A 14,505-nucleotide genomic window follows, 5' to 3' on the forward strand; every position below is an offset into this window, starting at 1 on the left:
CTTTGATTGCTTCAATCATCGCTTTAAACTAGTATTTACGTTAATCTTGCTGTAGGTAAGGGTTTGTGAGATTTATAATAAGAATTTACATACTGGAATAAAATAATTTAATTTTGTATACTACTTGAGAATAGTTAGCCAATATTCTTTCTGTAAATTGGGCAGCAAAAGGAAAAAAGAACAACCCCCCCAAGTAAGCAAAATCATATCTAATTTAAATCTTACTCTAAAGAAGCAACAACTGGCGCACCCCAAACAGAGTCCACAGCGTCATCTGTGACCTGACTCTAGTGAGGGAGTCAGACTACTGAGGCTCACTTTGGCTGACACTCTTGAGACTTGTATTTCAAACTAGGGTTTACGTATTTATTAATTTGACAAACGCCAGTCAAACACCTATACTGTGTCAGGCATTGATGCAATTGTATTGAAATTCCACAGAGAACAAGCCACACTGCTGCCTTCATGAAGTACAGGTGCTGACAGCAGAACAATTAAAACTGTAAACAAACTTACATTTGTTTATTCAGATAAGGACAGTGTCTAAGTTTCTTTTCCTATTTCTGTGATAAAACACCCTTAAAAAAGCAACTTAAGGAAGGAAGGATTTATTTGGTTTACAATTTAGGTTATCATCCATCATTGTAGCAGAGTCAAAGTGGCGGGGATTTGAAGTAGCTGGACACATTACATCCACAGTCAAGAGCAGAGAGCAATGAATTAATGCATGCACATTGGTGCTCAATTCACTCCACTCATGTAGTCAGATCCATCTGAGGGAATGGTGTTATCACAGTGGGTAGGTCTTTCTAGCTCAATCAACACGATTAAGAACCCCTCTCCCAGACATACCCATAAGCAACTTACTCTAGATGATCTCTCATTGATACTCTCCCTGGAGATTCTAGATTGGGTCAAATTGACAAATTACAACTAGCCATCACAGATGGATAGACTAGGGATGACTTTTACAATTTTAACTATAAAGACTGGGGAAGGCATCACCAAAAAGGGAGGTGAAGGAACCATCTGTGCTGCTACATGGGTGAGAATAATGTGTCTGAGAAACACAAAAGAGGCCAGGGCAGCTAGAGTGAAAAGAGTAACAGTACAGCAGCATAGGATAAGCTTAGAGAGGTAACATGTTAGTGACACAGATTATTTAGGGCCTGGGAAGTCATTGCAAAGGTACTAAATAAGATGGGAAGACATGAAAGGTTCTGCGATGTGTCAATAGCATCGTTTGGCTATTGTGTCGAAAACCAAGTGAGGTTAGGTACAAGGATGTAAGCAAGAAGCAGCAGAAGGCTACTGAAGTAAGGCAATGAAGGCAACTTGGGCCAGGGTGTACATTGTAGCTGGTGAAGAAACAGTCAAAACCAGAACTCATTCTTAGGAAAGAACCTTTGATGGAGAAACTGGACTTGAGGCTATCTTTAAGATTTCAGAATGGAAATAAGAAAGCTGTAAAATCTAAAGTTTTAGTTAAGGCATTCATGTGAAGATATCAAATAGAAAGTTAGAAGATGACTCTGGAAAATAAAGGAGGTTGTGAGCTAGAGATAGAAATTGAGAAATCAGCAAAAGATGATACCGAAACTTTTCAGTCAACATGTTAACAGTAATTCATAAATTCTGTTTTCTGACTGGGTGGAGCAATGACCTCTCACACTATCCAGCTAATTAAAAAAAAAAAAAAACAACAAACTAACAAATCTATTTATACTAAGCATGCTGATACACACATCTAATGCATTTGGGAACTGGAGGCAGGAGTTTGAACTCATTCTGGGCTATCAGGAGACCCTGAGAAGACAGTTTTATCTAAGAGTGTACCCCTGGTAGTCAGCCATACGCAGGAAGACCACACATTCAAGAATATTTGGGAAGCACAAATTGGTCTCGGTGGCTTAAAAAGAGAAAATACAAAATTGAGTGAATAGAGAAGTGTGGGTACAAGAAGAACTGGGGGAGGAAAATGAGTATAATCAAAACAAAACCAAGAACTAATAAAGTTTTTGTGGGCTAAGCTGAAGTCTTATTTTACAAACAACATGAACATAAGAAAAAATAAACACTGTACGTAGCTAGTTCACTTTCAAGAAAACTTGACAGGAATTATTACTCTGGCTTTTGTCTTTCTGCAATTACTCTATGCAGAGAAAGTAACTGCGGGTTACTTTCCAGCTGGCAGGATTTTAAGGACACTTTTCTACTTCCAGTGACTTCCAGAATGCCTAGAAAACAAATATTTATGAAGGGAATAAAAGTAATAAATGGTACATAGTGTAATTTATTTTAAAAATTAACTTCTGCCTTGTCCCACAAATGCAACCAGATAATCTGCAGACAGATTATTCTAAATAAAAGTCAAAACAATGATATTCACATAAAATATGGTCAGGAGTGAGATAAATAAAATATGTATCACAAAGCATTGTGTATTTATAGGGAAAACATATACTTTTAAGCTTTCTAGAAACCTAAAGAAGAAAAGGCATATACAGTGTTTGTTAGATGAAAATTGGGCTTGGGTATAGCTTAGCTGTAAAGTTCTTGCCTGCATGAGGACTTGCAGCTAGTTCAGCAACAAACACAACATACACGAAAACAAACAAACTAAAAAACCCAAAACACAAAAACAACTAAGCCAAAACAAACCAAACTCAAAACAATACAAAAAAGTCCTTATAAAATATTTCTTGAAAGAGACACAATTATTTATCATATAAGAAAAGAAATCTATCTTCAGGACTTTATCCTGGTACTTTCAAGACCAGAATGAGATTCATGCCAAACTGCCAACATTCAAATGAAAATAAATGAAGTGTGGGTCCAGGAATATGGCAGACGACCAGTTGTCTCCCAGTGTCATTCTCTTATTTTTTTCTTCTCCCGTATTTTAGAACTGCTTATCTGGAGGCTATTTCCCAGCTTCCCCACAGCTCTGTGTGGTCTCATGTTCTTGACAATGGAATGAATGCAGGAAGAGTCATCTATGCACCTTGTTTGCCATCCTTACAAGGCATCTCTTGTTTACCACTCTCTGTCCTTCCCTGTCCCTGGGAAATGCACAGATATAATTGCAGTATAATAATTAAAAAAAAATAATCAAACAAGCTTGGTGTGGAGGCACATAAGAGGTGCAGGTGATCTCTGTGAGTCCAAGGCCAATCTGGTCTTCACAGTGACACTTTCACAAACAAGCACACAAAAGTAACACCAAGGACTGGTAGGGTCTAACAGAGGACACCGGGTTCTTAGAGGAGATCTGTCTACTCACCCTAACCTGTGTCCATTTCATATTATTGAGAAAGAAGGAAATGAATGAAGACATTCAACAAACATAATTAGAAAACCTTAAAAGGCTGTACCTTTATTATTGGTCTAAAATTGAAAAGGCTTAAGAGAACTTTGTCCTAAAAAATTGGTGGAAGAAGCTTCTCTACAGGGGAAATACACAGAGTTTAAAGGGTGTTATTAGGTGTGGTAAGCCTACCACTCTAGAACTTTATCAGTGTCCTAAAGGGTTACCGTGGGTTAAGAACCAATAATTAAGAAACAGAAACAGAATTCAAAGAAAAGATGTTCATTCAGTAATCAGGACTTCTATGAATGAAAACTTATTTATGGTTTGAATAAGAAATAAACCCCCACCTCCCCACGCATGTGTTTGAACATTTAGTTCCCAGATGGTGATGTTAACTTGGGAAGTTATGGAGGTGAGGCCTGAATGATACGTCACTAGAGATGGGTCTTTTAAGCTACACCTAGGTCTGTTCCTGATTTGCCTCTTCTATAGGTCCTAGTCTACCATGTGAAAACCCATTACCAAACGTTCTTGCCGACAGACTCTTATCATGCCTGCCATGCTATGATGCACTGAGATCCCCTGAGACCATGAGGGGAAATAAACACCTTCTTCCTAAAGTTGCTTCTATTATGTATTTTGTTACAACATGCAAAAAGAACTAATACATTAATAAAAATAAACTGGTTTGACTACTTTATAAATGGAATAATGAATAACAATATATAAAATAGTAGAGTACATAATCGAGTGGATTCAAATTAGAATTGTTGAAACTTTAAGCTATTTTGTTAACTTACGTTTCATGGGTACCAAAAAAGAAGATAGGGTACTTGTTTGCTGGAGGCTTCACAGCTCCCTCTGGGAGTTCATCAATCTATTAAAGATAAATTCAGTTATTAAATAATGCTGTAAACAGAATATAAACATTGTTTTGATAATTTATTGCTAATTTCAAAATAAAATGTATATTAAAAACTAATAGGTTTTTTTCCCTCAAACTTAGCAAAATTAGAATAGAATAAATTATTCTATTCTAAGTCCTATTTGGCCTACTTAAAACTGTAAATTGGTTATATCCATCATAACAATTTATTGAGCCTAAACTATTTATTTCTTTTGACTCAACAGTTACTCCTAGAAAATTGTTCTAGTGAATTAAACAGAGAAACAAAAGCTGTATTTTTTGTTTTTTAATGTGTAACAGATTATTAACACCTCTCAAGTTCCATCTATGATATTTTATTAATAACATAATATTTTTATTTTTGGGAATCTAACATTTTGAACCCTGATTGGACTCACTCCCAGTCCTCCCATGTCTGGCCCCCACCCGCTATTACATCCCCCCGCCAAAAAAAAAAGAAAGGAAAAGGAAAAAGAAAAAGCAAGTCCATGGACAAACTCCTCGTGGCCAGCCCCACAAGAGAAGCCGAGTCCTCCACCTGTACCCCTGCCAGAAGCCATCTGCTGTGGAGAGCTACACTGTGTCCCAGCATTTTTTTTCTCCTAGATGGCTTCCTTTTAGGCTGTCACTTTTTGAGGATGGGGTGGAGTGGAGGTAGGGGTTGTCACGAAGTCTTTTATGCTCCTCTTTCTCAGCTGCATCTGTCATTAGTAACACTGCAAGAGCAGCATCCTTGCCCTTCAGTCAGCGGGAGCAGGATCCTAGGCTGCCACATGGTTTCTAGCCATAGCACAGACCCCGAACATCTACTTTTCAGGCACCAGTCTCAGCATTCACCCAGGAACTGTGGCTGTACAGCCCAAGAACACCAACATAGCCCTCTGCTGAAGCATGGGCCACTGACTAGCATGGCCTCTGCAAGGAGGCACGGATCATAGAGGTCTTTTGAAGAGGTCTAATCCAGTAAACGAACCATTCTCCATCTTGATCATGTTGCTATTCAGAACCAGGGCAACCTGTCGGGGGCTGAGTCCACGCAAGCTTCAGGCTGCTGCACACTCTCCTGCCAACCCTACTGGGTGACAACTTGCTCATCTGTCTACCATGGCTGTCAAGACTCCAGTTCTTCTGTGCATGCACTGCTGAGATCCTCTGTCTTTCCCACCTCTCCATCATGCACTCGTTCATAACAACAACACTGGGAGCTGTCGTGTGTCACACAGTAGGTATATCCTTTTGCCCAAACAGCTTTATATGCAAATGTTTGTTGCGAAGAGTTGTTGGTCTGATTCAAGGCCACTGGCTTCTGCTTTACCATCAATACTGGATCCTCACTGAGACTGCTCTTGGATATCCCTATATTATCCAGAGGCATGGAGATCCTGTGGCCATGGTTCTGCAGGACTGGCCCCTCTGAGTGCTCACAGATAGAGCAGATGTTGGGGTGGGCCAACTCAAAGCCCCAGGTCTGGGTGGTAGCCTAGTTGGTTAGACTGGATCTCCACCAGTCCTGTGGTGACTAGCGGGGTGGGACTAGACCTCCTGCCCATGCCACCACTACTGCCATAGTGGCTGGTGAAAAGCTGTACTTTTAAAATGACATATACCTTTAGAACAGGCTTCAACAAAGGAGAGTTCTGAGAACTATCAACGATAGCATTATCATGTACTCATTGATCTGAATCACAGGGAGTCTCTCTCCATCCATGTGAGTCTTCAAGATGGACAAACACTTCCATGCTCCAGATTCTATAGCTCTTTGTTGACTATATCATTCCTAGTTAGGTATCTGAACCCATCTAGGGTTTTTAAAAATAAAAACAAGTCAGCTTTTCCCAAGACCTACCAGTTCTTATGTACTGCTGAGGTTGAAAACTTCAGATAGGATAAGGTCCAAATTCCTTAGATTGTTATAAAAAAAAGTCATTCTTCTCCCCGAGTCATGATTTGGTAACGAGAAATGCCATGTTTTACTTTTGTTGTTGCTGAAACACAGTTCACACTGCAGTCTGGCCTGGAACCCACTATGCAGCCCAGGCCATGCTGCAACTTGCAATCCTCTAGCCCCTGCCTCCTGAGTGCTGGGAGTGTATTCTGTTCTTTCAGTCTTCTCTGCTGGCTGAATTTCCCAGTTTTCAGAGACTATTTTTTTTTTTTAGATTTATTTATTTATTATTTATACAGTACTCTTCCTGCATGTAGGCCTACACACAGAAGAGGGTGCCAGATCTCTTTACAGATGGTTGTGAGCCACCATGTGGTTGCTGGGAATTGAACTCAGGACCTTTGGAAGAACAGCCAGGGCTCTTAACCTCTGAGCCATCTCTTCAGCCCCCAAGAGACTATTTTTGTCAATTACAAAAATGAGTTATTTGTTTACAAAAACAAAATAACCTACAAGAAATCACCAGCAATTTCCCAAAATGCTTATATAGAAATGGTTTCTAGTTAGCTTTCCAGGTCTACCTTGAACAGTTCAACGTCTGAATTGAGTAACATGGTAAATTTACCTGTTCGCCATGCTTTTCTCTGGAATCTAGATATGGGTACAAGTCATGGTTCTGTCACTTAGTGGCTGTGTGGTCTTGGGCTAATTACCCAATTGTAGTTTCTTCATCTCTTCACATGACACAAATGTTGTTGCTATGACTATCAAATGAAAGGCAGTTCAGAATCCCTAACACCAGGTGCTCAATAAATAAAATGTAGGTAGTTATCATTACATTCAACCTGTGAAACTTCCTAGGGGCTCTATCTTGGCTTTGCGCATGTGTGTGTGTGCACACGCAGAGGCCCGAGGCGGCTATCAGATATCGTTCAATTGCTTCCCACCTTTATTTTTTGAGACATGGTCTCTCCCTGAGCTTGAAGCTTATTGATTACACAAGGCAGGACAGTCAATGAGTTTCAGGGATCCACCTGCCTGTTTCTAGTCCACCAGGATCGAAACTCAGGCCGCCATGTTTCCTCACCAATAGTCATTTCCCTAGCCACTGTAAGAAATAATCGTATTTAAAATTTTATCCCTAATGCTATTTAAATATGGGTTGAGACTGGTTCATCTGTTGACAGTTTGTGTAGTGTAGTGATGTGTAATGATGTGAAGAAATATGGTACCTCTATTGGAGGCTACTGGGAGGTTGTCCTAGGAGGAGATTACAGCAGCTCTCACAGGATCCCTGAGTTAGTTCTCCTAATAGTGAACTTTTTATAAAAGCCAAAGCCCAAATCCTAAATTACTCTCTTATTTTCTATCTTTCTATGTATTATTTCCCTCTTGATAAAGTTCTACCGCAATGTGATGAAGGGAAGGGGGCCCCACTAGAACTGGTGACATACTGTTTGGACTGTCAGCAATCACCAATAAACTGACTAATTCATTTATCTAGGTATGGCAAATAGTGGTTATCAATCTTTTTTGTTATAAAGGAAAAAAATCTCATGACTTTTTAAGAAAACAACAAAAAACACTTTATGTTCATAATTGATTACATTTATATTCATGTAGTTTTAAAGACAGGTACTAAAAAGTAATAGAAAAATATAAACATTAGGGGTGAGGTCAGTGGTATTAAAGGAGAAAAATTCTCCCTTTTCATAATTTGCAAAAAAATCTTTATATCAGAGGACTAGAATTACCATATATAAACAGAAAATTTCTTCTATTTCTTTGCTGCTGCTTTAATCATACCCTTAAACATCAAAACAAGTCCTTTCAGTATGAAAAATTTTGCCTCAGGTTTATTTCTGAAAATAAAAAAAATATGAGCAGATTTTCTAATCATAACATGTTCCAAAATTAGTCTGCTGACTGTAAAAAAACTTAGAACTGGTAAACACATGTATGTTCTTAGACACTGGACAACAGAGAGCACAGGACTACAGTCCCCAGGAGCCAGTGTTTTAAGAGGTCCCTAGGCGATTTTGACAAACACTGTAAGATTTGCTGGCCTCTTGTGCTTCTGGTAGATGGGCTACGATGTTTGTATGAACATCAAAGTACTCTTCAGGCTTTCTGTATTCAGACTGCAAAGAAATGTATCAACCCAACCTTGTTTTCCTAATTCTTTAAGAAAGCACTGTTAAATATGTAGTCTTTTAGAAAAAACTTTTATAATTCCTGGAAACTCACAAGCACTTAAAAAATAAGAAGCAAGGAGTCCCTACCATTTGCCTGCAAATTTCAAATTTGTTTTAATTGCTGAGTAGCATTCCACTGTGTCAATGTACCACAATTTCTGTATCCATTCCTCAGTTGAGGGGCTTCTGGGTTGTTTCCAGGTTCTGGCTATTATGAATAAAGCTGCTATGAACATGGTTGAGCAAATGTCCTTGTTGTGTACTTGAGCATATTTGGATATATGCCTAGGAGTGGTATAGCTGGATCTTGAGGTAGCACTATTCCTAATTGTCCAAGAAAGCACCAGATTGATTTCCAAAGTGGTTGTACAAGTCTACATTCCCACTACCAATGGAGGAGAGTTCCCCTTTCTCCACATCCTTTCCATCATGTCACTTGAGTTTTTGATCTGCCATTCGATATTCCTCTAGAAAAGACAACCTGAGTGAGGTATCCCAGAAGCAGAAAGACACACATGGTATAAATTCACTTATAATTGGATATTAGACATATAATATAGGATAAAAATACTAAAATCTATACACCTAAAGAAGCTGAGCAACAAGGAGGACCCTGGGGGATAAGTGATCAATCCTCACTCAAAAAGGCAAACGGGATAGTCATCAGAAGAGGGAGAAAAGAGGGAACAGGACAGGAGCCTACCACAGAGGGCCTTTGAAAGACTCTACCCAGGAAGTTATCGAAGTAGATGCTGAGACTCACAGCCAAACTTTGGGCAGAATGCAGGGAATCTTATGAAAGGAGGAGGAGCTAGAAAGACCTGGAGGGGACAAGCACTCCACAAGGAGAGCAACAGAACCAAAAAATCTGGGCACAGGGGTCTTTTCTGATACTCCAGCCAAGGACCATGCATGGAGATAATCTAGAACCCCCTGCACAGATGTAGCCCATGGCAGCTCAATGTTCAAGTGGGTTCCCTAGTAATGGGAACAGGGACTGTCTCTGACGTGAACTCAGTGGCTGGCTCTTTGATCACCTCCCTGTGAGTGGGGAGCAGCCTTACCAGACCACAGAGGAAGATAATGCAGCCAGTCCTGAAGAAACTTGATAGGGTTAGAGGGAAGGGGAGGAGGACCTCCCCTATCAGTGGACTTGGGGAGGGGCATGGAAGGAGATGAGGGAGGGAGGGTGGAACTGGGAGGGGATGAGGGAGGGGGCTACAGCTGGGATACAAAGAGAATAAACTATAATTTATAAAAAAAATTTAAAAATTCAAGGAGTCAAAGTAAATTATGGAACAGATCAGACTGGTATGATTCAAAAATAGCTATCTGTCTGAACAGAATCACTATGGAGTGTAATATGAATATATTCTGCTATTTAAAATAAGGTGGCTTTGCTTTCTTGTGATGACAGTAATTACATTTGAACTTTTCAAAGTTTTTACACTACTGTGAAGCTGACATTTCTTCCACACAATGTTTAAGATTAAGGAAAATGTAAACAAATTACAATTCTGAGGTTTTGTTTTGCTTTTTCTTTGTAGGTCTCATTATGTAGCACACACTGGCTTCAAACTCAATATCCTCTTGGTTCGGCTGTTATAGGCATGCTCTACCACACTTAGCTCCTCACAAATCTTTTCCCATGGATATAACTGCACACCTGTGCAGAGGCCAGGAGGCCACTAGGGATCTTTATTGTTCTGTTTTATCCATTCCTTCTAAACAGGGTCTCTTACTGAACACGAGGTTCTCTGTTTTGTTTTTGTGGAGGGGTAGGATGCAGGACACTCCTGACCCACTCCCATGCTGGGCTTTTGTGGGTGCTAAGGATGCACACTCAGGTCCTCACGCTTGTATTAACCAGGGCTCTAACCTGCTACACAACCTTTACAATGTAACAAGAATTACTTTCTGATTAGTCATAACTACCAGTGTTTAAGTGCCATTCCACTAGCATTAAACTGAGTTGACTAATAATCTTTGCAAAAATTGATAATTTCTAAGAGAAAATACTAATTTACTGGTTACCAAATTTGTTTGGTTCTGAGACACTGTCTTGTGTCCCAGGCTGGCCTTAAAATGACTTTATGGTCAAAGATGACTTTGAAGTTGACCCTCCCACCTCCACCTCCTGTACTGAAACTCCAGGTGTGAGCCATCACAGTCATTACAGCTCTGAGGCTGAACTCAGGTCTTCCTGCATGTCAGGAAAGCACTCCAATGACTAAGTTACATCCCTAGCCCCAAATATAGTTTCCGTACATAGAGCTTTGCCTTTAACTGTTACATGTTAAGCAGTGGCTACTTTATCATGTTTAAGAGGGCACAGGAAGGATATGTGCTATTTATATCAATGACAAATATTCCCATGTTACATTGGTTAAATACTGAGACAATACTAAACGTGGTATAAATTTAAACTGTCTTTACAAGACAAATGAATGTATTTTTATTAATGAGAAAAGATCAGTCTTTAAAAGTAATGAAATAGAAATGAGGATAATGGACAGCAGCAAGTAAGAGGAGCATTGTGGAAGGGAATTCTCTTTGGAGTACTACAGTACCTTTGAACAGTCTAAAAAGAAGGAACAAAACATTAAAATTTTGCTGAAGCTGGTAGTGTTTAACAATTTATTGATAAGGTTAAGACCAAAAGCTTTGATTCTATTAATGTCAATTATTAAAAAGAACAGTCTTGATTCTTGGCAAAGATAAAGATGCCATCAAATATTAATATAAAACAGGAATTTGGTTTTTACTGTGCTGACATCAATTGGTTTTAAATAAAGTTTTCTGTGCTCTTAACAAGGTGCAATAAGCCAGGCATGGTGGTACTCGCCTGTAATTTTAGCATAGAGCATGGTGGCAGAGGCAGGTGGATCTCTGTGAGTTTGAGGTCAGCCTGGTCTATAAATAAAGTCCAGGACAGCCAAGGATACACAGAAAAACCCTATCTCAAAAAAAGAAAAAAAAAGAAAAGAAAAGAAAGAAAAAAGAAAAGAAAGAAAGAAAAGAAAGAAAAGAAAAGAAAGAAAAGAAAAGAACAAACAAAAACCAAGGTGCAGTAAATGACTGTATGGGAATATAGACAGGTAGAAGAGATGAGCCATTTAGGAAATGACGTCTGTGATTTTATACTGATTCTGTCACACTTATTCACATATTTGTTTGTTTGTTTATTGTGGCAGGTTCTGTGTAGCCTCTGCTTTCCTGGAACTTTCCAGTTCCAGTCTGAGACCACCCTGGCCTCAAACTCAGAGATCCTTCTTCCTCTACCTCCAGAGTGTTAGGACTCAAGGCACACATTACCACATTCAACCTTAAGTCTGTTTTTTAAACAAAACACTCACTTCTGAAAGTTGTCCTTCTATATGTGAAACCACCACTACTGTGGTGTTCTGACTCATTCACTATTTTCAAGTATCTAAAAGCTCCTTCCTTCTCTGATGCTGCTCGTACAGAGTGTTGCATAGGAACACTCAACAGGAAACTCAAATGGCTTAGAAACCAGTGGTTCTCAGCCTTCCTAATGATGCAACCTTTTCATAGTTTCTCATACTGCGGTGACCCCAACAATAAATTATTTTCATTGCTACTTCATAACTGCAATTTTGCTACTGTTATGAATTGTAATATAAATATCTGATATGCAACCCCTGTAACTGAGGTTGCAACCCACTGTTTGAGACTCACTGGCTTAGATAGTAAGATCTGAAAGCTCAACATTTGATACAATTAGAAGGGCCTCTACTGGACTAGCTGATAGCTCTCTCCACTTGTACCCACGGATACAGTCCTCATACATAAAAATCTCTTCCAATCAAAGGGATTAAGCAGAGCCCCTATTACCCTTGAGTAACAGCATTCAGTTCCAAGTCAACCCCTGAAATTATCCCAACAACCAAACATATCCTCCTATGGTAACCACATGGTACCTGATCCTACTGCAACTATGAACTGTTTTACACTGTCCACTACCATGGGCCCTGTGTAGCCAGTGGTACACTCCAGGCTCTGAATAATGCAATTAATAATCTGTTGCCTGTCACAGCTGCCCAGTGTCGGGGGTTTAGCCATCCCACAACAGTAGAAATTTCTCCCTCACCAATGGAATGAGTTAGTGATTAAAATGCACCAATATGAGGGCAATCCAATCACGACATGGAGATCAAAAGATTCCACACAGTGGCTCAAATTTGTAGATAATGGTGTGCTTACTTACTCTGAAAGTCTAGCTGGTGGTTGAGGGGGATAAGTTGTAAAGGGTCAGAGTCCTAAGGGGCAGGGTCTAGAGAAAGACACTAAGGGTCCTCCTGGGTAAGATCTCTTTTCTCATGTGTTCATGCCCAACTCTTTTACTTCATCCAAATTTCTGCTCAGCTTCATCAGAAAGACTTCCTTTGCAATCTGCTTAAAAAGCACTGCTTTCTCTATCATTGTCCCCCTTTTACTATTTTTAACACCTCTCTGATGTAGGAATGTATGTTTGTAGATATTTGTCTCTTGACACTGAAGTAATCTTTTTTGGAGGACAGTTTTGTTTTCCACACAACTGTAATCCTACTACACACAGCAGTGCCTGGAAGAAAAAAGTTTTAAGTTTAGTCCTAACTCTGTGCTGTGTGTATGAAAAAGGAAACAGAGATAGGAACGAAGTGCTGAATGAGGGTTGGAGACAGCTGAAAGGATAAAAGTGATTGCCGCCCAAGCTTGGCAGCAGGAATTTGAATTCCATCTCAGGAACTCACAATGGAAGGCGGGAGCGGATGTCAGAGAGTTGTTCTCTGATCTCTATATGCATGCTCACCCATACTCACACTTTTGATACAGGGTTTCCCTCAAACTTGTAGTGCTCTCATGTCAGCCTACTGACAGTTAGGACTACATGCACAGGTCGTGTGTACAGCAGACACTATTACATGTGTATTAAAACCACTAATCACTCTTCTTTGTGGATTCTGAGTTTGGATCTTTTTTTCCTTTTCTTTTTTTTTCTTTTGTATCTTTCTTAAAGGGCTTTACCTAGTCCATGATTATGAAAAACATTTCTCACATTTTCTCTAGCATTACTTTCCTTATTTATTTAGAGACAGAGTCTCACTCTGGTCTTAAATTTAACAAACTTCTTGCCTCAGCACCCCAAGTGCTTAGATTAACGTGATGAGCTACTGTGCTAGGCTACTTTTGTGTTTTTAATGAATTAAATTACATTCTTAACCTAGAATTGTGCCTAAAACCGAGTACAGGAAAATGGACAAAACACAGAGAAGTATTAGCAATAGCAATGTAGGTTACTACAGATGGTTAAGAAAGTGGTACCGTTCCTTAAGAGTTCAAACATCCCACACAGTTTAACAATTCCATGCTAGCAAGCCGTCTATCCTGTGGAAGAGCCTCAAGAGCATAAACAAATGTGTTCACTGACGCTCTCCAACCAAAAGAGGCTCATTAGTATAGACAGAAATGATTAGATAAGGAAATGATAAATAGTACATACCCCGATATGTCCTCCTAAATAGTCAACATCTACAAGACCCTGACTCAAGATCCAAGCACAAACCTACACACCTGTGGACACTCACTTTTTGGTAAGCCAGCCAGAAATACACCCTGGGGGAAATCACCTTCAACAAATGGTGTTGGTCAAAGTGGATGACTGTATATAGAAAAATGCAAATAGATTCATACTTATCCCCTACAAAACTCAAGTTTGCTCAAACAGATCAAAGATCTTAACATAACACTAGATACACTGAACTTGATAAAAGGAAGAGTGGTGGCCAAGGACAGCACCCACCCATAATGAGCTTGGCCCTACCACATCAATATGGAGGCATTTTCTCAATTGGGTTTTCCTCTTTTCAGATAATTCTAGCTTGTGTCAAGCTGACATAAAACTAGCCAGCTCATTAGAGAATGCAAATCAAAACTATGTTGATATTTCACCTTACACCCCTCAGAATGACTAAGATCAAATAAGTGACAGTTCACACTGGTGATGATGTAGAGTTAGGGGAACACGCATCCATTGCTGGTAGAAGTATAAACTTGTACAGCCACTATGGAAATCAGTGTGGCAGTTCAGAAGGAAGATGGGAATCCATCTAAATCAAGATTCAGCTATAAACATCTTGGACATATACCCAAGGGATGCTTTATTCTACTTCAGAGATACTTGCTCAACCATGTTCATTGCCGCTCT

At 39.5% G+C, this 14,505-nt stretch overlaps 1 protein-coding gene across 1 annotated transcript in view; it reads right to left on the reverse strand.

The window, feature by feature from the left end:
* Positions 1-14,505, reverse strand: part of Hdgfl3 (HDGF like 3) — a 54,922-nt gene that overhangs the window by 16,623 nt on the left and 23,794 nt on the right. Inside the window, exon 2 of the mRNA XM_021633069.2 lies at positions 4,111-4,187. Coding sequence (XP_021488744.1) covers positions 4,111-4,187 — 77 coding nt within the window. The remainder of the gene's footprint in view (positions 1-4,110; positions 4,188-14,505) is intronic.

The sequence above is a fragment of the Meriones unguiculatus genome, chromosome 14 (assembly GCF_030254825.1).
Source record: "Meriones unguiculatus strain TT.TT164.6M chromosome 14, Bangor_MerUng_6.1, whole genome shotgun sequence".
Taxonomy (NCBI): domain Eukaryota; kingdom Metazoa; phylum Chordata; class Mammalia; order Rodentia; family Muridae; genus Meriones; species Meriones unguiculatus.